General features: G+C 38.8%; 1 protein-coding gene across 5 annotated transcripts; it reads right to left on the reverse strand.

The window, feature by feature from the left end:
* Positions 1-307: 307 nt before the first annotated feature.
* On the reverse strand, positions 308-24122 carry MAPK9 (mitogen-activated protein kinase 9). 5 transcript variants are annotated; one of them, XM_058815464.1, is made up of 12 exons: positions 24042-24122; positions 20201-20375; positions 16217-16346; positions 15035-15093; positions 13993-14131; positions 13611-13776; positions 12294-12365; positions 8321-8503; positions 7683-7807; positions 7096-7159; positions 5737-5808; positions 308-4994 (listed from the first exon to the last, which is right to left on the reverse strand). In XM_058815464.1, exons 2-12 carry the CDS (start codon positions 20320-20322, stop codon positions 4852-4854), a joined length of 1275 nt encoding a protein of 424 aa, XP_058671447.1. In that variant the 5' UTR covers positions 20323-20375; positions 24042-24122; the 3' UTR covers positions 308-4851. The 5 variants fall into 5 exon arrangements, with proteins under 5 accessions (XP_058671447.1, XP_058671451.1, XP_058671448.1 ...); XM_058815468.1 differs by having other exon boundaries at positions 308-4999; XM_058815465.1 differs by lacking the exon at positions 12294-12365 and adding an exon at positions 12593-12664.
* Positions 24123-24950: the final 828 nt, after the last annotated feature.

Consider the following 24950-nt stretch of genomic DNA (forward strand, 5'->3'; position numbering starts at 1 on the left):
CCTGAAAACAGGTTTAAAGAAACATGCTGATCAATTCTGTCAGAATAGCAAAGGCTACAAACAAAATTTGAACACATTAAGCACGTTATGTCATTCCTTTTCACACTATATGGTTGTATTTAGAAGAATCCTAAAGTGCTTCAAACCCAGCAATTAATAAAGTTGATTTCTTCTGTGCAAAACTGCAAGCACCTTTTAAAAAAATAAGCAGCAGCATCACTGAATAAACTTAAATAGTTAAATGTATTTTCTCTGTTTTGTATTGAATTCTTGGACCAAAATGATTTGCCACATTTTCAATAACAAATTGCAGAAGAGTGCATTTTATTAGTTAATTTTATACTGGACATCTTATACATATTTGAAATAGAGGACCCAGGAAATTTATATCCACAAAGCAACACTGTGGGATTGAAATCCAACAACTGAAATTTTAGCTGCAAAAATAATCATTTTATAAAACACAAACAAAAAAGAATGGTTGTCTCTCCAATTTCCTCCAAAGCTAACATGAGAAAAGATGGTTTACTTAAAACATGATTTTAGCCCCAGACATTATTTTAGCATGCAGAGTGGGCAAAAACCACAACTGATTTGACAACTTGTGTAAGAAGCTTTTAGAACACCACTCATGTAAAAGACAATAAAATATGTAAAATAATGAACCAGAATACTTTTTAAATCATATTTCAACATGTTAAAAAAAAATAATTCAAGACACTCTGGAAAAGCAAAGAAATTACTATATTCATTATAGAACTCAAGTCCAAATTCTGCATCTGGATGCAGGTGTCCCTGGATCAAAGCCAGTTTTGAGCAGGAATGACACAACACACATCCCAGAAAGAATCTGCTTCCCAGAATATGGTCTCACTGGGTTTAGCATCAAGCCCTGCTAGAATCCATGTGACACACGTAGAACAGGCAAACAAATGCAGTTCAGCACTCACCCCAAACACTCTGTGCTGCTGCAAGGCTGAACCCACGCTCCCCAAGGACCACAAAGGTCTGTCTGTCTGTCTGTCTGTCTGCACCTGGAGCTGTGACCTCCCAGCTGGAGGGTGGCCCTTGTGACAACACAAGGCTCACCCACCCTGTCCTTGGAGACTCCATGTCAGCTGTGTTTGGAATAGCTAAATCCTACTTCATTCATAAAATTATAACTTTAAGCAAAGTGATTTAGCATTTAAGGTCCTTCCTTTAAGAAAGAAAAATTAAACATATGGAATAATTTTTTTTTCTTTTCATTAATTTGGAATAAACACATATGCTCTGTTAGGATGTAAAAAAAGACAAAACCTCTTTCAAGAGCCCTCTGGTTCCTAACAGCTTTTGAAACTCTCCAACCAACTAGTTAATTTCTAGTCAAGGTTGGGTTTTTCATTATTTTGACAAGAAAATGCAAGCCCTTGCTGGAAACATGACAAAACTTCAAAGGCTGTTTGCAAACTGCAGTTTCCAGTCTTAAGACTAGTTTAGTTTGTATGATCCATGCAGACAAAGCCTTAATTTTGACATTCATTTCTTGTCTTTTTCCATAAAGACCTAGACTTGTCATATCACAGGATTTCCTCAAAGTACAGGCTGCTGACCCAGATTGCAAAATGCCAAGCTTCTCTTTCTAAAGGCTTTTCTGAGGAAAAATGATATGAGGAAAAATCACAGATGAAATGAACTGTTTAAAACATACTCCATTTCTGCAATGCCATTCAGCTACTCAGTGTTCAGATGTTTAACAAGTTTCTGGTAAAGCATCTATTGACAGCCAAAGATCCCTTTCTTTTTCAGGTGAGCAGTTAAGATTACAGATTGTATCTATGCTGACCAACATTTATTTTAGTCATAGTTCATAAATTGTCTATGTATGCTGCAGTAGTGTTAACACTATACAAAGTCTCTCAAAGGAAAGTAACATTCATGTTTACAAAACTGAGCTGTTTTCTTAATATATATGTATACACACACATATTCTTAATTTTTAAATACATATAAATATTTATAAATGCCAAAGTGCAAAACCACGGTCAATTGCATCACTTTACATACATAATTTTAGTATTAGGAATAAAAGTGATTATATTGCACACCAAACTCTCCTAATTTTTAAACCCCTGTCAAGTGACACTGGATTTTGTTTTCCATCAGTGAGGAGGCTCTCGTGGCACTGACCACCATGTCACCAACCTGGCTCTGACTGTCCCCTGCAGTGAGCACACTGGGACAGCCTGGGCACTGCAGCATGCACCTGCCTGGCTCTGCTGGGGATTGTCTGCATTTGTGTCCTCTGGAAATCCACCTGCATTTGCACTATGGTTTTGGATTAAACTGGAGTCAAAATCCACAATATTCACAGATATTTCATGCATGCTCTGAAGGCATTCTGTAATTGAGCTTCAATGTATGCCATAGCAAGAAGACATCAAAAAAATTTAGGTATGAGACAGCTTTTCCTACAAGATTTACAAATAAACTCATTTAATCTCAAGGCTGGGGTTTCTTTTCTTGTTCCAAGAGTATATTTTCAAGCTAACACTATGTACTAGGAGAAGGACAGATAGCAGTTCAAGTCATGAAGACAGAACAGTATTGTTAAAAACATTTAAAGACAATTTGAATCACAGAAAAATTTAGGTTGGAATAGACCTGGAAGTCATCTGGTCCAACCCTCTGTTGTGCTGAGCAGCTCAAGTCCAACAGGAAAAATTCAACTCTGTGAATACTCAAATCACACGGGGAAAAAGCAATAAATCTTTGTCTTCTAAAGTAGAAACTGTTAAAATGAACATAGCACAGTGCAACTTCAGCTGAAAAATTTAAGTCCTGAAAAATGAAATTCAGCAGATGAATCACTAATTGTTCATTATGAATAGGTGTCTTCAGCTATTTTCACTTCTACAAATAACATGGACTAAAAAAAGCAAAAGAACAGCCAAGTGTACTGCTCTGCTATATGATAAATAGGTATTTTAAAATGTTTTTCCAGTGACAAGAATGCACTAAAAATATTTCACATATACTGTCAGTATCCAAAGATAAAAAGTTATCCATAGGTTGAAAATCAAACAATAAGAAAAAACACAAGCCCCATATATCTTGCAATTCAATTTAAGAGAATTTTAAAAATCAGATATGCCAGAATACAATTCTGAAGTTAAGTTAACATTAACTACCTTGTTAATTTTTTTTAACCTTCTGGGACACTAAAATATTGATATTTTTACTACAGCAAATTAAGCTATTAAAAAGGGGCAAAATTTTAATATAAAAAGAACATTTGCATAAGGAGAAAGTGCTGCTATTCGAGTCATAAGGCCTGGAACAATGGACAATTGTGTTTTACATGAGAAGTATGCCAGTAATGCAGTGCCTCTCTGGGCCAGTGTATTTTACAGGTTCTATTTATATATTCAAGGCAAGAGTATCTGATCAACAGCTAAATATAGTGCTTTTATGAAAGTGGTGTTTCACCTCAACTTGTACACATCTATTACTCTTACAGTTCTATAGTTCAGTCACACACATGCACACACGAGATCCTTTAGCAAATTTCACACCTGTGCACCCCAAAGTGAATGTGCACAAAGTCACAAGTGTGTTACAAAACAATTTAAGCCTTATCCTACTGCAAATGTATTTTCTAATTCAACAGATTGTGCAATGTAACAGGCAATTTTGTATTATCTGATTCTGAAAACTTTATTGATAAATCTGTATGGAAACAGCAAATAACCTCCTCCTCTTGTCTGACACTGCATTTAGAAAATTTTTATTAAACATGTCTCACTACAAATAGACTTTACTAAGGTGAGAATAGAGCTAAGCTCTGTTACTTAAATGCTTAATTTACAAGTGACTCAGAACTACTGTACTTTTATTTCTTTAATTACTCACTAGATAGAATGGACCCATTAAAAAAATGGAAAACATTTATGCAGCTTTTTGAGGCTGCAAGTATCTCCAAGTCATCTCTCCTTTTATCAGAGCTTGCAGTGAATGAAGAGCATCACAGATAAAACTTCTTTTTATCTTTGTTAAAGGATGAGTATCACAAGCTAAAAAATATAGAACATTTTAGCACACTCTCCTCTTCTAAACAGGCACTGCTTCACAGAAAAGTCACTCATCCTTCCTCAAGATTTATTTAAGCCACTGTATCTTCTGTCCACATTTAAAAGACTGAAAAAGACACTCAGGTGAAATACAAAGTAATGGCTTTATGCTTTAAACTTCACGTTTATCTCTTCTACAAGAAGAGAAAATTACTGAAAAGTGAAGATAGAAAGAGAGTTTGATTAAAAGAAAAAAAAGTGCAATGTGGAAGAAAAACTGCCCTTTAAAGACAGTACTGAGAGCATTCCACATGTGAGCTCACACTTACACACAACACTCTGGTTGTTAAATAAAGCAAACTGCCACAGTCACACGGTAAAACAAACTTCATAGGGACTATACATTCAAAACCCACTGATGAGCAATACTGTACTAAATGTAAACAACCACTGTGTCACAGAAGCCTGCCAGCTGGGACTGGAGATTGTTGAAGCCACTTAAGAGGAGTTATTGGCTAGAAGTCTATTATAACTGCTCACCTGAAATAGGCTGAAACAAAGAAAAGCCTGTAATAGTCTCTAAATTTAATTTTTTTTTTGTTCTTTAGACATTGATTTGCTTCCATTCTACAACATTAAGCAGGCAATTTCATAACAACTGAGTAAAAAAAACAACAGGCATTACTTTAGCAGAACATGCAGAACATGGAGTTTTTCTACTTAGTTCCATTAACTTACAAGCAATTCAGGCCCAATGGAAATTAGAGTTCTTTTCCAAAGTCAGGTCTGCAATCACAGCTGATCATCGACATCCTTCCAGGGGTCCTGTCAAGGCATCCAGGCTGCTGTCTGTGTCTGAGGCCAATGTTTGCTCTGTTGACATGGATGAAATGTCATTGATAGATGATGACTGGGAAGGACTGGTGTTGCTATTCACTGCTGCATCTGTGCTAAGAAAACCAAACATAATAAAATCTGAGGCAAGACAATATTACAGTCACAAATAACCACGTTTCTGGGCTGTGAGCAGCACTTTCCCCACAGAAATCCTTAGAAAATCAAGGAATTAATAAAAAAAGGAGAAAAGCAAGCAGTAAGGGCCCTAGCACTCAAAAGCCAAGATGACCTTTTAAAAGATTTTTATTTTTCTCTCCCTCTGTGGAGGGAAGGAAGAAAAGACTAACAATGCATAGTGTGAATAGTGACTTGAGTGTCAAGAAACCTAACAGATACAGTTAATAAAAGACAGTACAATATTCTGATTACTGAGCTGTGAGAACAGCAGCAAACACAAGGATTCAATCATGGGCACAAACACAGCACTGTTAAGTATCCTGAGGGAGCTCTAAAGCTGTTTAACCCTGAGGAAAGGGGTTCGTGCTGAGCCTGGGAGCAGCACTCAGCACATTTACCTGAGCTCCAGGTGAGCTCACTGCTGCTGATAATTTCATTTGATGACTGAGCCCTTTAGGGACAAGGCAGCTCAGGGTGTGGGACATGCAAGACCAGTGAAGTTTTTCTACAAGTTCAGAACAATTAAAAAGCAGAGCACCAAAGGATCTCCAAAGGCAGATCAGTCTCATGAGTCCCAAACAACAAAAGCTTTGCCTACCTGGATTTCTGAGCAGATTTCTTCATTCACAGAGCTATGTGTGACAGTTACAGAACTACTGAAACAATGACTAACCTGAGGGCTGATCTTTTACCACACCATTCTTGCTCCTTTCTTCCCAATCCATAACTTCTTTGTATATTAATTCTTACAAGAGAAAAAAGAGACAGGAAAAGCACTGTAAGATCACAGAGGATTTGTAAACAATTCACATTTTTATCAAGGTACAAGGAAATGGTTAAGGGTCAGTCTGAAAACTGCAGAGGTATTTATTTGCCATTTGGATTTGGATTCAAAATCTGATTTTATGTAAACCTCCCTGGAAATTTTACTTTGATAACAAAAATTATATACAAATACTTATTCTTGAAGAACCATCTCCAAGGGTGAACTGAGGAAAGTCTGGCTATTTTGAAGAAGGTTAAACAGTTAAAATATTGTATGAAGACCCCCATTTACTAGTCAAAGACAACTTAGGATACAGCCACCTGAACAACACCCAGAAAATCCAGAGCTGTAATTTAAATCACAGAACCTCGTGTGTGTACCCACAGTCTTCATGTAACTAAGATAACAATATCCAACTAGATTAGGGACTCTTTAATTCTGTAATAATGTTTACAAACGCATTCAATTACATTTAGTGGATCCATTTTATTTTTCCACCTTGCAGTAATCAAAGATGATTTGAAGCTTACCTACCTGTGCAGGCATGCCCTAAGGATAACATATATAGATCAGCCAGAATCAATATCTGAAATTTATAATGCTGTTTTACAAAAGCAAGCAGCTTTCAAAGTAGTCATAAAAGATGCCTATTACCCTTGGTCTTGTGATGGCAGATGTTAAAATTTTAACTGCCTCACCATTTAATGGTTTTGACTCAAACTGTAAGGTGAAATTGATTTTAATGCTACAGTGCTGTTTATTCTTTTGTTTAAGTCAACAGTTTAATCTATTTGGTCAATAAATAAGCAATGAGATTAGAAGAAAAACTACACCAAAGGACTCTCCTGCTATTTAGGTTTCTAAAACAAATGAACTAGTAAATATTGTCAAGAGATATGGCTTAAACAAGGTACACTGAGAAGAGGCATGTTTCTTTTTCAGAGAACTCTCTATCAAGGAAAAAGCTCTATAGATTACAAGCACTTAAGAACAAAAAGGCAAGGAAAAAAAGGAAACTGCAGCATTTTGTTGAACAGACTTCAGAATGTTCCATGTATATATGAGCATTCACACACCTAGGTATGTATTCACACACAACCTGTTTTCATCACTGATTGATTTTCCTGTTGCCACAGGCAGTACTGCTTCTCTGGAACAGTAGGAATTATTTGGAATAGCCTGTTACACAATCCAGCACATGCTGCAGCCACTCAGTAATAACACAAGATACTACAATAAATGTAATTTGTCATGCTCACTCCTTACCTTTCCATTCCTCAATTGCATGTTCTCTTTCTTCCAATTGTGCATCATAGATTTGAGGTGGAGGCTACAGAGAAAAGAAAAGTCTATAGTGCCTATTATATCAGGCTAACACACCCAATCTCAATGAAAAAAAATCTAAAAATGACAACTTTTTAATCATTTTTTACCTTCACTTTTGGCAGGTTATTCCCTATACATCAGGCACATTAATTTTACAACTCCAGAATCTGCTTTTAAGTCCTGTCTCACACTGAAAGGCTGTTTAAAAGCATCTACCAAAATTAAATTAATTGTAAAGCTTTACAGGGCCTTAGAGCAAGGCCCTGTTTCAAAAAGCCCAGGATTGCCACCAAACAGGCACCTCTTTCTGTAAGTAAAATGAAATATTAACAGCCACTTTCAGAATTTTATCAGCTCCCCACCAGCAGCTGTCCTTCAGGTGATTCTGCCCCTAATGCTCATCTGAAGGCTTCCTGTGTGACTCCTGCTAGCCAATGAGTTCAAAGCATGCTCTTGACTAAAATTACAGGTATTTCTAAAGTTCTTGAATTGGAATCTTAGAAAATTGATTTTAATTGCACACTTACAGCTTCTGCTTCAGCTGGATCATACCAGACAGTAATATAAGGATGACGTAAGGCTTCATCTACAGAAATTCTCTTGTCTGGATCTACTACAAGCATTTTTGACAATAAATCTCTAGCTTGGCTGGCTAGAAAGTAAAGGTGAAAAGAACACAAATGTAAAAGAGCTGTAGAGTTTAATGTCTGACACAGGAAATAAATTCTGGAAACACAGGACATGCGCTGCAAAATTTCACTTCTGTTCTACAGAATATAGTAAGGTGGATTGTTGGTTATGTTTTTTTTTTTTTTTAATTTTCTCAGTGATTATCTAAAGATAAAATATAACCCACATGAGCTTTATGCACTTAGAATAAGATGATTAGTAATAAAAAGTATTACTTTTGGAGAACACTAAATTTAAGACATTATTCAATGAATTAAAATTAAGAGAATTAAACAGAATCCTGGGACAGAGAAAGAATATTTAGTAACTACTACTAAGATCTGAAAACTTATCATAAATAAAAGAAACAGAAAGTAAGCAGCTTTTAATGTTGACATTTACTACAATAAATATTTTTATTAGACTTTAAATTAAGTGTGCTGCAGACATTTTAAATTAACTTCATAGGGAAACAGAGAGGAAAAACTCGCCTTACTTTTTAACTTGTCCCGATCAGATTCTGATGGAAATATCCAGTCTGGGAAGAGCTCTTCAAATTTAATACCAGGATATTTTGGCCTGTTTTCTACATAATTCCTCACTGTAGGCTGCAGTTTCTTCATGAAGTCTGCTGATGGTGTTCCTAATTGTTCAATAACTTTATTCCATTGATCAATATCTGCACCACATCTTTAGGAAAATCAGCTGAAGAATTTGAAGTCTGCACTCTAAAAAAACACCACTTAAAAATCTGAGAAGTTAACAGGAACTTGAACAGAGGACACAAAGATGAACTTGACTGCAGCATCAGCAGTATTCTGAGCTGCCATGCAAAAAGCTACAAAATCTGAGCCTTATTTTTGTGTCAGTGTATTCTGAAGGACAGGCTGGAAGTGCTGCACAATGCATTATGCTTAAGTATCTTTTTCTAATTATAATATTTTTCTAGAATCCAAAAGAAGCTTTATTTGGCGGTTGTATCCATAGCAAAACAACTCTAAGGTCAGAAAAGAAAGGCTGCTGTGGAATCTTCTGAAGTGCAATGTAACATCAGGAACACTGAGAATTCTTGAAGCTAGATAAAAATACACAAAAACCCAAAAGCACAAATGCATCCCAACCAAAGTAAGGAGCTTTGTACCTGACTCCTAAGGAAATGAAACTTTGAGTTGGAGCATTTTGCAGGGCTGTAGTTGGATGGCTGGGGGCTTTTTTGGCTGGTGTTTGGATGGGGTTGATTTCTTTCTCTTTTTCAACTTCAGGAAAGGTCCAGAGGAGTTCAGAACAGGAAATCCACATTCCAGAAAGTTCTATAGCAGGTTCTTTTGTTTAAGTGTACCAACCATCATACTCACAGATAACTCTGTCCGTATAATTCAGAATTTAAATATTTGGTAAGAAGAGCATTTACAAGTCACAAATTGAAATTGGGCCTCATGTTTCCTCAGGACTGTCCCTTCTCCCCCTCTCAAGTGAAGGCATTTTCCCCAGCCATGGTGACAATTGTTACAGAGATACCAGAGCCTGCTCTGAACCAGCCCAGCTGGGCAAACAAAGCTCATTTATCACACTTAGGAGACACTGCATTAATATTCCTAACATCTAAGTCAACTCAGATCTACACTTGCCAGCTTTTCATGATAAAAAGAATGTGCAATTCCAGCAGAGCCTATCCATTGACCTTGCAAAAAAATTCACAGCTAAATTCACCATCTAGCACTTCAACCTATCCATTCTCATGGACACACTATGCAACTAAACAACAAATATGCTGTACTTTGAATTAAGATGTAATCAAAAAACACTGAGGTGCTTCTATTTCAGTTAGTGTGTCAAGAATACAATTATGAATATATGTATAGTCACTGCTCCATGCTAAGACTTTAGACTTCTGATACAAAGATTGAAAATTTTATTTGTTTATTGAATGCATTCCAATGGAAAAGCTATATTAAAACCAAAATTCAGAACTGTTTATATTGTTAACTGTCATGCTAAAACAAAGCACAGACAAAGAGAAAATTAACATACATCAGGAAATTTTGTTCCTAGCTGAGAAACTGATTTGTGTGAGAGCTCCACCAATCCAGATTCAAGAAGATGCTTTTCCTTTGAGTAACAGCAGCCTGGTTAGTCAGATAATCAAAGTAGAGTCCAGTTTATTGAGGCCTCAGAAGACTGCAGGGAAGGGCAGAAAACTTAATGACCCATCCCACTTTAGAGGTAAAAACAAGTAAAAAACAATTCAGTTTTTTACTGAATCTCAGTTTCAAAGTGCTTTACAGATGGTCAAAGTTGAAAAAATTCTCAATATAGGATGGACTTAAAATAAGCCTCTTATCAGAAATCCAAGTGGGATTTCAGTATAAAGCAGGCAGAGAAAGCTCTGTGACTGACCTGGCAGCCTTCACACAAAGCCACTCTCCCCAGTCCTGAGACTTCAGGGTCAGAAGGGACCAGGCATTTAATCCATGCCAAGTCTATTTGCCTTTAGGGCCTCTGGAAGGAAAGTTGAAAACAGAATCCTTCCTAAAATCACAACAAAGAATGACTTTTCCCAAGAAAGCACAAATACCCCTCGTGCTTTTTGCATTGGTCAGGCCATGAGTTTCTTTCTGCCCCAAAAACACAGGGCTGCTGCCAGGCTTTTCCACCATGTCACCTTAGGTACCTGCATTCCCTGGTTTTTCTCCATTTGTCATTTCCAACAGCAGCTGGCAGTAACTCAGGGCTCCCCAGCACAATCAGGAGCAGGGTCTGTGCATCCATCACCCTGGCAACACAGAGCATCTCATTCCACCCAGACACTGCTGCAAGTATCCCAGAAATTCCCATCCACCATCTGGGAAAATACAAATTACTGAATCTAAGAGCAGATTTTCCTGAAGAGAGTCAAGGGCAAGCACTGGGCAATATGTCAAACTTGCTCCCTCCTCTAAATGCCCAAATACCAAGACATTTTAAAATTTAACTTAAAAAAGGCAACTAAACAAAAGAAACCCAAACACAATCAACAAAAGGAATGTTTCCTGGCATTCCCAGAAACCATCCTGCCAAGACAATCCTGCAGCTGAAGGTGACAACCTGACCCACCCAGGAAAGACCCCAAGAACACAAACAGTTGTCAGTATCTCACATTAAAGAGAACTGAAACTCTTACAAGAAGCAAAAATCCCTGTAAGCAAAACTCTGCACTTCCCTATCAGGGAGGAGACTCCTTGAAACATAGACTGGTAGAGCTTCAGTGGCCCTGAGAGAATCACAAATGATAACTTGTATATTCAACAAGCATGAACAAAATTTCCTTCATTTATTCATGAATAAATCAAAATAGCTCATGCTAACAACATGCAGGTGAAACACACATAACATCCATGAAGAATTGTGTTAGGTTGGTCTGAAGGCTTCAAAAGGTAAAATAATAAATATAGAAAGGAAGAAAGGTAGAAAAAAAAGATACTTATTTAACATTGAATCAATTTACTACTAAATAATGTATGATCAACTGTTGAAGATTAGTGTCATGAAATTTAGCAATAAAATTGGAAATCCTCCTCTATAAGATACACAAGTATCTGTGAACAGGCACCTGATCTTTTAGTGGTGGTTGCTCCTTGCTGATGAGCAAAAATTTTATATTGGCTTCAAAAGCTTGGAGCACAATTGTGAAGACAGGGTGCCCCATTCCCTGCAAGGGTTCAAGGCCAGGCTGGATGGGGTTTGAAGCAACCTGGGATAGTGGAAGGTGTAGGGGAGTTGGAATGAGATGGTTTTTAAGGCCCCTTCCAACCCAAATGGTTCTCAGATTATGATTCTATGAAATCTTGGTTAAAAATATTAGAAGGAGAAATGGAAAAACAACTGTCTTATAAAAGAAGTCAGTCCAAAATTAAATTTTCATAAAATGGGAAAAAAAAGAACCTCCAGAAAGTTTTTCTTTTTATGTTAAATAATAATAAAAAAAGATCTCATGCAGTGTGCTGGCCATTAGGTCACCTTTGCCCAGCAAGCCCTAATAAACAAGAAAAAAATCTGATTAAAACTCAAAAAACTGTGCAATAAAAAAAATTAGTCTACTGTTCAAACAAATAATCAGCAAAATCCATGCATAGTTAAGAAGCAACTTTGTAGGCTTTTGCTTAAACACTTATCTACAAAGAACAAGAGTAAAAAATAAGTTATTTTCTATTTTTCAAACCTAGCAGTATCTGTCAAATTACAAAAGCTGGAGCTCATAACACATTGGATTCAACCACTATAAATTACATGAAATATAATCTACTAAGAAAATAGAATGGAAAGCTCAACAACTTGGTCAATGACACTAATTTTAAAGAGTACAGTGGATCTAGTAAAACATTATTAAATGTTTTGCTAACATTATTAACTATTTATGTTTTTATACAGATCTACAGAATTGTGTTTCTGCTGAAGTGGAATGGGACTCAAGGATGACTAGGGAAGGATACGATCAGTGCCTTGGAATATCACACAACCTTTCACCAATTCTCCCATGATGCACCCAACTGACCAGATATCAACTGAAAACAAAAGTGAAATGATCAAATTATGGAGTATCATGAACAAATGTGAGGAAAACAAACAAAACCATCTGCATCTACAGTAAAACACAACGACGTGGAAAACCAAACTGCTCACATGAATTTTCAATCATATCAACACCAAGTGAGTGTTCCTGAATTTTGTATTTTGTAGAACATAATCAGTGTTTACACTTGTGAAACCACCATGCCATGAAGAAGGATACAATCTCTTCCTGGGAACAGGACTTTATGGAGGACCATTTCTGCCATAATGCACCCAACAGACCAGATATCCACTATCATATGTTAGGTGCAACAAGGACAAAAGATTAAAGAGATTTTTTTTTAAATACCACAATTATTTATTTGAAAGCTCACACTGTATTCCTACAGTCCTGCAGATAATTTATTTTTGTCCCAACTAGAACAATTTTTGCTGAAGTTCTGATTCACATCAGCACTTGCTGTACCACAAGCTGCCTTCTGCACTAAATAAAGTGTTTTTATCATTATCAAGGGCCCAGCAAGGTCCCACAAGTCCCTTGTTTTACACACCCAAAATTACAGATATTCAAAACCATCCACAAGCCCTTGTGATAAAGAACATACAAGTCCAGTGCTAATAAAAATCAGCAGGTAAAACCCCCAATAAAGCAAGGACAATTCCTTGGGAGCAATTTTGTTGGCTGAATGTTCAGTACATTACAGCTGTGTTGGTTTTAACAATGTAAAACCCAGCCTCGTTGAGCACCAAGCAGACTTAAGAGAATATTAGACATGGTTTATGGTAGGGATCTGCAATGTATTTTAATAATCAGAGAGGCAAAAGGGGACACACTGTTAAAAGACGTTTCAGAATAAAATTACATTGATTAAAGGGTTTATTATTCATATATTGATTTTGTTGCTTGGATTTTTTTTAATACTAGCCACTATCAGTGTCTCAACAGTTTTTCTGAGAATAAAAACATGGCAAAAACATAATGGTGAATATATGACAATATATAACTAGAGCAGAGGAGAGGGAGCAGTTAATGTTAAATGAAGAAAAGCATACAGAAAACGATCATATTTTCAACAAAAAAATTACACTGTAATAATTTTCATTTCCAGTACCATGATTAGAATACTTTAACAACCTTGACAGGGGGAAAGCAGCCCTCCCTCCTCATTTTACAGTAGTTATGTTCCAAGAGAGACATACTTTAGACAGGAGATTTAAACATTACTCCAGCAGCTTACCATTCTCCTTGTATCCCATCCCCAGGATAACCTCTGGTGCTCTGTAATATCGAGTTACCACATATGGAGTCATCATGAAGTTAGTACATGCTGTTCTTGCCAGTCCAAAATCAAGGATTTTTAGTGTGCAATCTGATTTTACTACTATGTTGCTGGGTTTCAAATCCTAACAAGAAATTACTTCAGTTAAGGAAGGATTAACATACAGAATAATACCCACACATCCCCCTCCACAATCAGGATAAGCCAAAAAGTAACTTTATTAACAACTGCATTTTCCTGCCCTGGTGTATGTGCTTATTTATACAACCCCCTCCCTTCCTCCCTGTTTCATAAAAACTGTGTTCACAAAGAATATTGTTAATGATCTACTACTACCTACTCTGTGGATGATACCAGCTGAGTGGAGATGCTTGATCCCACATAGCATTTGGTAAAGAAGATAAGACATTCTTTCATGATCCAATTCCATATGAATAACCTGGCATAGATTTGCATCCATCAGCTCCATAACCAAATATCTAAAGCACAAAAAAGAAAGTATTAAAAAAACTCAAGTCTTATTTTTCATAGGTTTAAATTGAACATATGAGATTTTTAAGAAAAATCACCTTTGCTAATCTAAGTGTCAAAAAAACCAATGAGAAAAAACCCATGCACAATCACAGTTACAAAGTTAAATTATCTATTAAAAAAGTCTTACTATTAAAAATTAAGTGCTCAATATTCCATCACAAAATATTAAAATTCCACTGGTTTTATAAATAGTAATACAGAGAATAATTCCATCTTTATGCATTATGAAAAGTAAGACTGAGTGAAGTTGATGTAGAGATTGCAGATAATGCAACATAAATGCTCTCTTTCATTGTATTTTACTCTAAAAAAGAAAATTAGAATAACAACATTGAAAACTAAGGATCATAAAATAATTTGCAGTTATCATCTACTTACCCTCTTCAGACACAAACACTCCCTCATTTGCCCAAGCAAATTCACAAACCACAACAGCACATTCACTGGAACCTAGGGAATCCCACCAATCAAATAGCCATGAATCCTTTCTAGACCAACTGATAATGCTTGAATAAAAAAGAAATATATTCAGTTCTGAATTGAGGCCAAAATACTGTTGTGCTGATGTGACTGGTACAGTAAAAAACTGTTCTCATGCTATCCAGACCAAGTTATTATCCTGAGGTGAGCCATGGAGCTGCTGAAGGACCATGCACACAAACCAGAGGAATGGGCAAGCAAAATGTGGCAGACTGATGATAAAAGATAAATATCCCTTTTTCACTGCCCACTTCAGCTTTTAGCTACTCTTGATTTTCAAAGCATGAAGTTTGTAGTATACTGGAAATCCAGCTCTAAAGCTTAGGCCAGTATTTGTCATAGAAAATTAAAAAACATCTAGTACTTACACATCCTGAAATTCTTCTAGTGACTTCTGTGGTGTAAATACATTTAATAAACTAATAATCTATAAAACAAAAAACAAAACATTAGAAGAAACTTCTGCTTTAATTCACACAAAACTCCACTATTGCAGAAGTTACTATGCAAAATAAAGTGCACACTGTTACTATATACACAATTTGAATGTTACTTGGCTGCACTTAATTCACATATGCTGAAAAACTGCCAATTCAGAAATAGTTCCAAACTGCAGCATGTATGCCAAGGGAACCAAGACAGGACAAAATCTTTTTTGAAGTTATATGACACCTTCTAGCTCCCTCCCCAGTGTCTGAAATATATCCCATTTTCCCCCATAAATAATAATCTCTTATTTTAAATCACAGGCTGTGCAAGGAATTCTAAGCAAGGCTGTCCAACACCACGTGCACAGAGGTGCCCCACACCATCCCATTAAACTTAGATTATGATGTACTATTTCCAGAACTGCTAAAATTGCTCTACTGCCATCTTTAATAACCACCTTGCTTTTATTCTGCTACATCTGGGCCTCACCAGAAGCTTACCTAAAAAGCAGCCCTGAAAGGCTAATTGACTGCAGGAAGTTTGAGATTTGACCAGCAATGTTTCTAGTTCATGTTAGTACCAGCACACAGCAGTCACATAAATCTGATATTCTTGTATTTGAGCAATGAAGTATGGCTCACTTTAGAGAGTTTAAAGATTTCAAAATTCACCAAGTATTGTCCATAGCATTTCAATTTCGTAGACAGTGCTGCACCTCAAAAAACCCCAGCAGTTAAACGGTGTGTTTAATAAAAATCTTGCCTAAGCTCAGAAGATTTAAATACAGTGAAGTTACAATGGTCAAATTCACAAACCACCCCAGTGCCAAACAAGCTGTGCTGGACATGGCTGAAAAAGGGCAAATGCAACAGAGCAAGGCCTGGTCTCTAACACTGACACTGATGGCAGCAGAAACCTCCTCCCCTCCCCTCGGTACTTCAGACCCCAAGCAGCTCACCCAAAAACTGAGCCATACATTGTGGAGAACTGCACTGCCCACAGCAAATCTTCCCAGCCCATCACTATTTCCATTCCTAGGGTTACTAACAGCAAGTGAGGGAGCAAATGCTGAGCTTTTGAGATAAGGCAGAGTGAGGAGGGCAACACAAAGGCCGACTCACATTTTTGTGATTGACGCACTTCAGAAGAACGAGCTCTCTGTAGGCCCTCTTGGCGTGGGTTTGGTTCTGAAAAGGACGACTCAGCTTCTTCACAGCAACATTGATTCCAAGCACTGTATCAAATGCAGCACTAGAAGTGTTCAAAGACAAACAAGTTGAAGTCTGTTTGAGGGAGAGGAGGGGGCAAAGGGAGGCAGAAGTGAGGAAGGAAAGAAATCAAGATTTAAGACTAAGTATATCCGCTAGCCTGTTGGTACTACACCTAATTTTAATTCAGAAAAGAAACATCCTTTAAAAACTTCACAACCTTTAATTAATACAAGTAAGTCAAACAGAAGCACTGACATTCATCAGAGGTCTTCCTGCTCTCCTTTTTGTCTTTACACTTGAAACTGCTGACTCAAGACTCACACCCAAAATTGCAAGATCTAAAAATATTTTAGGCTTGTTTAAAATCAAGAAGCATTGCAGCTGCCTAATCTGTATATTTGGAATATTTTTGGACACTTTTGCTGACTGACAATCATTTAGTATTTGCAACAGAAATGTCTCTTAGCTAAAGGAGAGCCACAACTTGTCTCTATGATCCCTTCTGCAGGGATCAATATTCTCCTTTACATGGATAGTTTGTAATGATAAAAAAATGTAGTGCCTAGCAGAAAATTACATTCATCATCTGCTTCTGAATGGAAAAAAATGCATTGAATTGAGAAATAAGGAAAACAGACTGAAGGGAGGAATACAAGAGTTTAAAAGTGACCATGACCATTAAATTTACCCTGGTTTTCACTTGTGTTTCTTCCTTCCATATGCAGTTTGAGGTCAAAGTTACACTTTGAAAGACATCTAAAGCTAAAGTATCTGTATAAACAAAACAAGACTAAAGTGGGAATAGTCTTCATCAGTAACAGAGACTATTTGGCAAAAATATATGCAAATTCCCAGCACATGCTACTCAGGAGTTCCAGTCTTTAAACAGTTTCAGTTTTAAATAAGGATTCCCACATTACCCTATTTCTATTTGATGTTAACTTTCATAAGGTAGGAAAGAATTCTCATTCACATTTTTTCCAAGCACATTTAAGCTCTTTGTGAGCTCCTTTCCTATCTCATCAAGCTCTATGTGACATCAGACTTAAAAGGGCCATCACACTACAGTACCCTAACAAAAAGTACAGCTTCCCTGTAAGTACAACAATACTCAAAATCTATCAAGTTTCCCTGCATAAACTCACTGCTTTCTCTCCTAGAAAAAAGCAACACCACCACAAAGCAGGGCTCACCCAGGAGATGTGATTTCCTGGGATATGCTTCTCAATTTGAAACATGTGCCACTTAACTAAAGACTTGCTAGCATTTATTTCAGCTGACTTCTGTGAAGTGCACAAGTCATTACTGAATGTTACAGTAAGTCTCTGATTTAAACCCTTTATGCCTGTGCAAAAGGAAACACAGAGTGGGAGGAAAGCAACTGGCCAGACAGTTGGAGAAATTATTTTCCTCCTAAACATAAATACAAAAGCACTGATATTTCAGTATTCACCCAACAGATGTTACATGGAAATTAATTTTTATATGTTAATGCCTTTAATGTTTAATGACTTCCATATGTTGATGACTACACCTGTGAATTAGTATCAAATCAGTAACCAAGAGGGTCTGCATGAATTAGCTGTAAATCACAGGGCAGCAGCAGACAGAGGAACAATTTTAGGGGAAGTGTCCCTGTGTGATGTGACAAATCAGATGTATGACAAGCCTTAGTTTAAAGACATATGAAGAACTCCACCTGAACCTCTTATTTTGGAGATTGACTAGAAAATTTAGGAAATCAAGGAAAAGAAAGGAAAAACAAAAAGATGTCAGGAAGTTAAAGACAAAAGTTATTTTGATTCAGTCCAAAATAGATTAGCAGACTCCAGATGTATTAATACTCAGGAACAAAGAAGTGCAGTAAGGTAAATATGTTTACTTTGTACATAAATTACAAATAATATATCCAGTTTCTCTTCTGGCCTTGTGACCTAGAAATATCCTGTACATAAAAACTGAGTTACTTTTTCACCTTCCTCGAGCTCTCATTTACTATTTTTCCTAAGTATATATTTTTAAAATTACTTATTATCCTACATTTTAATATCAAAGTTAAAACTACATAGAGCAATACCAATGGAGTTTCTCATTAACATACTGAGGAAAAAAAAGCACAGATGTAGGCCTCTCCTAGCTAAAGTGACACAGGTGGTATTAAAAATTCCTCACAGAATAATTTAAATCCAGACAGAAAACTCCAGAAAAACTTCTCCTATTTTTTATATTAAACACAGGATGATTAAAAAGCCATCACATCTGTGTGTTACCCTAATGTCTTGACAATTTTTTCAGCCAAACATAGCAGGATAGCACTCATCTTACACTGAGTTTTCTACAAAAAACTAGGAAGTAAAATGCATCTTTCCCTTGCATAAAAATTTTAGGAGAAACTAAGACATTGTACCTTGTTCAACTTGAGGTCTTTCACAGCAAGATGAAAATTCATGCAATGTTTCACTCTGCTGTTTCATAAATCAAGTAGTTTCAAAACAAGCGAATAAATCAAATAATTTCCTCTTCCTCCCAACACAATGACCTTAACATGATCTGCATTTCATTCTGAAGCAGAGATCCAAAGTAATTTAGCTTCAAAATGCTCTGCTTCTAATGAAGGAGAAACACTTCCAAGCAGCCCAAATTCCTGCACACCATCTCAACCAAGCATAACTCTGAGAACACAGACACCTGGAAAATGTCAGTACTATACTAAATCTTTCCCAAATCCTAATGAGCAAGATCTAGGACCCCCTCATCACTCAACCCACTGAAGAAGAATGAAATATGGTGTTTTCATGTTGATTGTTTGTTACCTATCAGCAGGGCAAGAGGGGTAGCTAAAAAAATTTAAAATTAAGGCCTGCTCTCAGAGAAATGCACTCTTTTCCTACTTATATAACTTATTGTGGTTATGGAAAGGCCAAGAAGACATGGGCAGGTGCTGTTAAGGAGTTATTCACAGTACATGAGTCATCACACTTATTCTGCAGATTTTATAGATGAAGATAAACTGCAGGCTGGATTCAGAGCACAAACAGCCCACCATGTGTTGTGATGAAGTCAATATCACAGAGTTCCTGGGTACATCTGTTTGCTCCCCTGATTATGGAATGAAAACCCACATCAATAAACATTTCTGCTGTTACCAAGTAAGTTTCACCCAACAAAATATGGGCTGGCACTACATTGTGCAGAATGGATTGCTGCAGTCTAAAAAACATTTGAAAGTGTTTACCTTTAGCTGGCCCAGAGGTGTGGTGCCATACAAGAGACTAAGGTTCAGGATCAGCCTAAAGACTCCCACGTCCTGGGCCAGTGGAGGCTGGACACAAAGCTGGGGTGCCACACCAAGCGAGAGCCGGCCAGCCCAGCCCCTCACACAGCATCCCTTTCTGGTTAATCCATGGAGTGACAATGACACTGATTTGCCTCATCCTGCCAGTTAATGGCAAGGCACTGCATTGATGGCTCCTAGAAATGGACAGGAGTGATTGGGAATAAAAGAGGGGGAAGAAAGGGGGCCATGATGAAGAAACGAATAAAACCCAGAATCTCTCACCACTGTCATACCTCACACTGCAATATCACAACTACAAGGGCAATGGGAGAACTAGAAACAGAAATACAGTGATTAATGACAAAGGAAGAAATTTGTTGACCATTCTAATTTATGCACTTACGTAAATATTATTTTTCCCTAAAAACAGAACAAAAAAAATACAATTGCACATGAACTATAGCAAGCAATTGGTTTAGAATTTATTTAGTCCATAATCCTGTAACAAGAGAATGTATTATCAGTGTTTTATATTCTGGTACTTCTATCAGAAATACATGCAAACTTTGCTTCATATTTATAGCTTTTAATATTTAAATGAAGTATTTGTTACTCACCAAACAATGCCCTGTGCCCCTGATCCTATGGGCTTCAATTGCTGGTAACGTTTTAGCACAGTGAATGTTGAATCTGCAACTTGAACACTGTAAAACTGACTATCACATTTACTGTCAGTCATGGTGTAGTGTCATGTAGTTTTCTCTCTCAGGGACCTGGCAAAGTTTTCAAGATCTTGAAGAAAAAGAAAAAAAAAACAAATGTTCAATATCTCACTAATTTCCAGTAGACAAGATGAGAAATATTATACATATTTTAAAACATATGAATTTTTCAACAGCACACCATTAAACATTCATTCATAAACAAACATTCTTTCAGTTTTGTGCATTACCACTGCTAATGAAATATACTTGCAGACAGACAGCAATTACAGCTTTTACAGCTTTAAGGGAATGCGTGTTCCTACTCCAATCCCTCAAAAAATTAAAGCATCTAAGTAAACAACTCTAAAAACAAAACCACCCAAATACAACTCTCTACTCCTTGAAGGTTACTCCATAACTTAGAACTACTGTTATGTGTTAGGACTGTATTACAGAAAAAAAAATCAAAAATAATATTATTCAAACACTGGGAACAAAGATAAAAGTTACAACATATACCCATGGAGCCCATGGACAGAAGGAAACAGGGTTTTAATAAAAGACTTAACTAAAACAGCAAAACAAGTTTAAAACAAAACTACCCCCAAATCCCTGTGGCTGCTGCAATTTCTCCAACATTTCCCTTCAGCCTTGTTCAGTAGGAAATTCCAAGGAGGGCTCTGCCAGGCAACCCTTCCCTGATCCAGACCTACAACAACACATTCTCCTTCCCGTTTTATACACACCACAACACCCTGCACTATCAGCCACTGTCCTTGCAGTACTACAGAATGAGACTTTTGTGCTACAGTTTAGAAGAGACTTTCCTGACACAATAGAGAGTAAGCTAAATTCATCTGTCAAGAATGAATAAGAGATAAGTAATTACATCAGAGAGCAGAGTAATGGACCCAACCTCTTTAGCTCGGAAGTGCTACAGTAACAAGAGCACAGACCAGCAGTTTTCCTGGGTGTCCATCCCTCTTCCAAACCTTACAAGTAAATTACCTCAGTAATTACTGAAGAGCTCTCAAACAAATTTTCCCCTCATAATTTCACATTTACTATGACAGATAGTGCCATTAGAGCCCAGGGTGATTTGCACAGGCAAATCTCTTCAAAGTTGTTCCTTAAAACAGGAAATGCAAGCAGCCCCTTCCCCCGAGCAGCCTGCTTTGGTTACTGAAAGCACAGTTTGTCTCTCCTCACTGGCCCCACCGAGTATCTGTGAGCCAATGCAAAATACAAAAGCCTCAAGGGCAACCCAGACACCCACCCTAGAAGGGCACAAAGCCACACAAATAACTTTTGGTTGCTTTAAGAATTAGAATTTGGATTTCTGTCCTCCTCAGTGCATGTAGGAGGGAGCAGCATCTTTTCCATGTTTTAAGTCAGCTGACAGACTCAAGGAATCTGCAATAAAATAAATGGAAGACCTCCAAATCCTAGTAAAGACTGAGTTTAAAATCAAACTGTAATAGCCTTAAGAGACTCTCAAGAAATGTCTAGAGTCCCTTTTACCTTCTAGTTCCTCAAAATCCATGCAGCATTTTAAGAGGCAGACATTGAACTGGGTCATCTCCAGCAGCAATTTAGACTGTCAGTTTATTTGACATTTCCTTTTAGAAGCTTTAGAAAAAAAGCAGAGGAAAAAGGATCAGCAAAGGGAAAATGTGGCTACCAACTTTCTGCTCTGTCACAGGGAGAAAAAGGAAGAAAATTGTATCTCCTACACAATAATATTGGAGGCAGTCAGCTGCAGCTGCACAGCCAGCTAGCACTAACATGAGACCACAGGATTCCTCAAGGGCAGCTCCAGACTTTCCCAGTACATCCCACTCTTCTTTCCAGCCCTGTTCATTACCCCAAAGCTAGGCACTCTGAGGTACCAGGTGTTCTGATGAACAGCTCCTGAGCACCTATGGTGTTTTCACTGAATCTTCAATATTTTAAGAAAAGTACAGCTGGAAGGTCAAGATGCTCCCTCTGCAAGGACTTAGAGACAAAACCAAAAAAAGTACAGATTTTGCATGAACTGGATATCAAGCTGCAGGATATCAACTTGTTAGCTGCACAAGAACAATGCTGTACCTCTTCAGGAGTTAATGAAACACTTTTCTGTAACAGAGATAAAGAAATATGGGAAAACAAAATAATCCTGATGCTGAAAAACCCTCCCTTTAAGAATCATGGTCTGCACAAAGCCACTTTTCAAAAATCACTTGGAGATGAGCATAAGCTCCTTAGAAAAGCCCCAGAAAGAGAAATGGGTTATCAGAACACACAAGTTTTATGTACTTCAACCCATTGGCAATTCTTTGTGCAAAGCAGCTTTCGAGCCTTGACTTTCACTAGGGCTTCAAGAGCCCCCAAATAAAAATAGATTTCCTGTTGTGCAAGTAAGAAGTATATCTGTGAAATGAGTTTCTTAGTACTTACCTGTTTTTCTCCTACTAGAAAAATAACCAAACCCCCAAACCTGCTTATACACAATTCCAGTGAGAAATCTTTAGAAGCTGAAAGCAACTGCACTAGAGAATACATCCTGCATTAAACAGTCACTTACCTAAAATATACTTATTAAAATGGCAACTTATTAATAACCAGATTTGTACTCTGGATATCTTCAAGTCAAAAGCTTATGAAACAGATTGGGAACACATTCCCAGGGTTGTTTTGGTTACAGAAATGTCATTACTGAAAACGAAACACAAGAACAGCACGAAGCTTGGCTTGTTTTTTAAGTCTTAAGCTAAAATTCTACTGCTGACAATATTAGCAGTGAATATACACACACACACACGTATTTATGAAAACATATGGGAAATCCATGCAGTAAATCTCCCCCTATTCTCTTATTCACTTCTGCAAAACCATTTCTAACTCAGGTGTGCCCTTTTAAGGACTATCACCCAATAGTATCAAGGGGTTTTTTTAAATCTTTACAGCAGTATATATCAAAAGGGAAGAGTCCAGCTACAAAGTCACAGTGAGTTACACCTCACTCCTCTACTGCCAACCTTTAGAACGAAAGTGTAGCAAAGCACTAGCTGAGTAACACCAAAGGATTACAGCAGTTTAAAGGTAGTTTACAACTGGAAACTCTTGGAAAGCAGATATTTTTTCTTTAAGCAACCCACACTACTACTGACCAAACAAAGATTTCCCCACTACCTGTTACAGTCTCATTCAGCTACTACACACAGAAGCAAACACTGAAAGGATCTCAGAACTCTGCCAGGGCAAGCTGGTGTAAAGAGAGAAAAAGTTTAAACATGCTTGTGCTGTAAGCAATTTCGCCGCTCATGGAGGAAGCGAGCAAGAAGAGTCTTCTTACATCTTTCCTAAAACTTCTGCTAAGCAATCGCTCCGGCTCCGGCGAGCCCGGGCTGGCCGCGGCCGCAGCGCTCGGTGCCGCTGCCCTCCCGGGACGGGGCTCCGGGGCCGCCGAGCGCGGGCCGGCCGCACACGGGCACCGGCACGGAGCGACAGGGGAGCGGGACGGGCAGAGGCGGCTCCGCGGGGCCGGCACTGCGGCACGTGCGGGGCGGGGGGCTCGGCCGGAGCAGGAAGGGCCCGGCCCCGCCGCTCCCCCGCGTCCCTCCGGCGCGGCCGGGCCCGGGCAGCGGCCGGCGGGGCGCCCCGGCTCTGCCCGCGCCGCGGGACGAGCCGAGCACTCCGTCCGGCTCAGGACTCGTCCCGCCCCGGCTCCAGCCCCGCCGCCCCAGCACGCCCCTCGCGGCCGCCCCCTCACCTGGGTCGGACGCGGCGGGACCGGCCCCGGCCGCCGCCTCCCGCTGCCCCAGCCACAATGGCCTCCCGGTGCTCCGCACGGCGCCGCCCCTGACTGACAGCCACCGCGGCCAATCGCAGCCCCCGCCGGAGGAGCTCGGCCAATCGGATAGGGGGTGGGACTTGCTGGCCGCTATATAAGGGAGGGCGCTGAAGGCCCGCAGTGACGGGGCGGTTCGGCCCCCGCCCCCCGCGTGGACTTATTTTGTGGCGTTAGCATGTCATGGTATTGATGACGTCATCGCGCGATGTCGTGACGTCATTTGAGTTGTTATGTCATTGTCTGACGTCAGCATGTCACGATAGTCGTGATATCACCTCTCAGCAGTACCATGTCACTACCGGTTGTGGCGCCAGTCCTGCTGCCGGCTCCTCACAGTTCCGGCAGGCGGGAGAAGCCCTCGGTGAGGCAAAGGCCCGGTCTGGGCAGGAGGCACCACAGGGGCACGGTGACATCACACGGGGGCAGCCTGGCACCACGGCACAGCACTTGAGGGCACAACGGGACAGCACAGCACAGCCCGGGACAGCACAGCAGGGCACAGCGCAACACCACACACCACAGCAGGGCACAACACAGCACAGCACATGAAGGCACAACGGGGCAGCACAGCACATGAGGGCACAGCACAGCAGGGCACAGCACAACACCACAGACTACAGCAGGCCCCGACCCGCCGGTCCCTGCACAGCCCCTCAGCCTGGCTTTCCTCAGCTCTTCCAGAGCAATGGCTCAGGAGGGAAGGGATTTATTCCCTCCCCAAGCTATTTTCAACCCCACGCAAAAATCATAAGCCTTCTCTCCATTACACACCCCCGGCCCTGACACGAGGACTGCTTGTTTTTAAAACAGGTGCTGCCTAAAAATAAA

The sequence above is a fragment of the Ammospiza caudacuta genome, chromosome 16 (genome assembly GCF_027887145.1).
Source record: "Ammospiza caudacuta isolate bAmmCau1 chromosome 16, bAmmCau1.pri, whole genome shotgun sequence".
In the NCBI taxonomy this organism is placed as follows: Eukaryota; Metazoa; Chordata; class Aves; order Passeriformes; family Passerellidae; genus Ammospiza; species Ammospiza caudacuta.

What these genes read in the sequence shown, in the direction of transcription:
- MAPK9 (XM_058815464.1), bottom strand. Translation starts at nt 20,322, where the DNA reads ATGACTGACAGTAAATGTGATAGTCAGTTTTACAGTGTTCAAGTTGCA. An exon ending in AGTGCGTCAATCACAAAAAT is followed by an intron (nt 15,094 to 16,216) that starts GTGAGTCGGCCT and finishes TTTGTTTTATAG; the next exon opens with ATTATTAGTTTATTAAATGT. An exon ending in TGCAATTGAGGAATGGAAAG is followed by an intron (nt 5,809 to 7,095) that starts GTAAGGAGTGAG and finishes TTCTCTTGTAAG; the next exon opens with AATTAATATACAAAGAAGTT.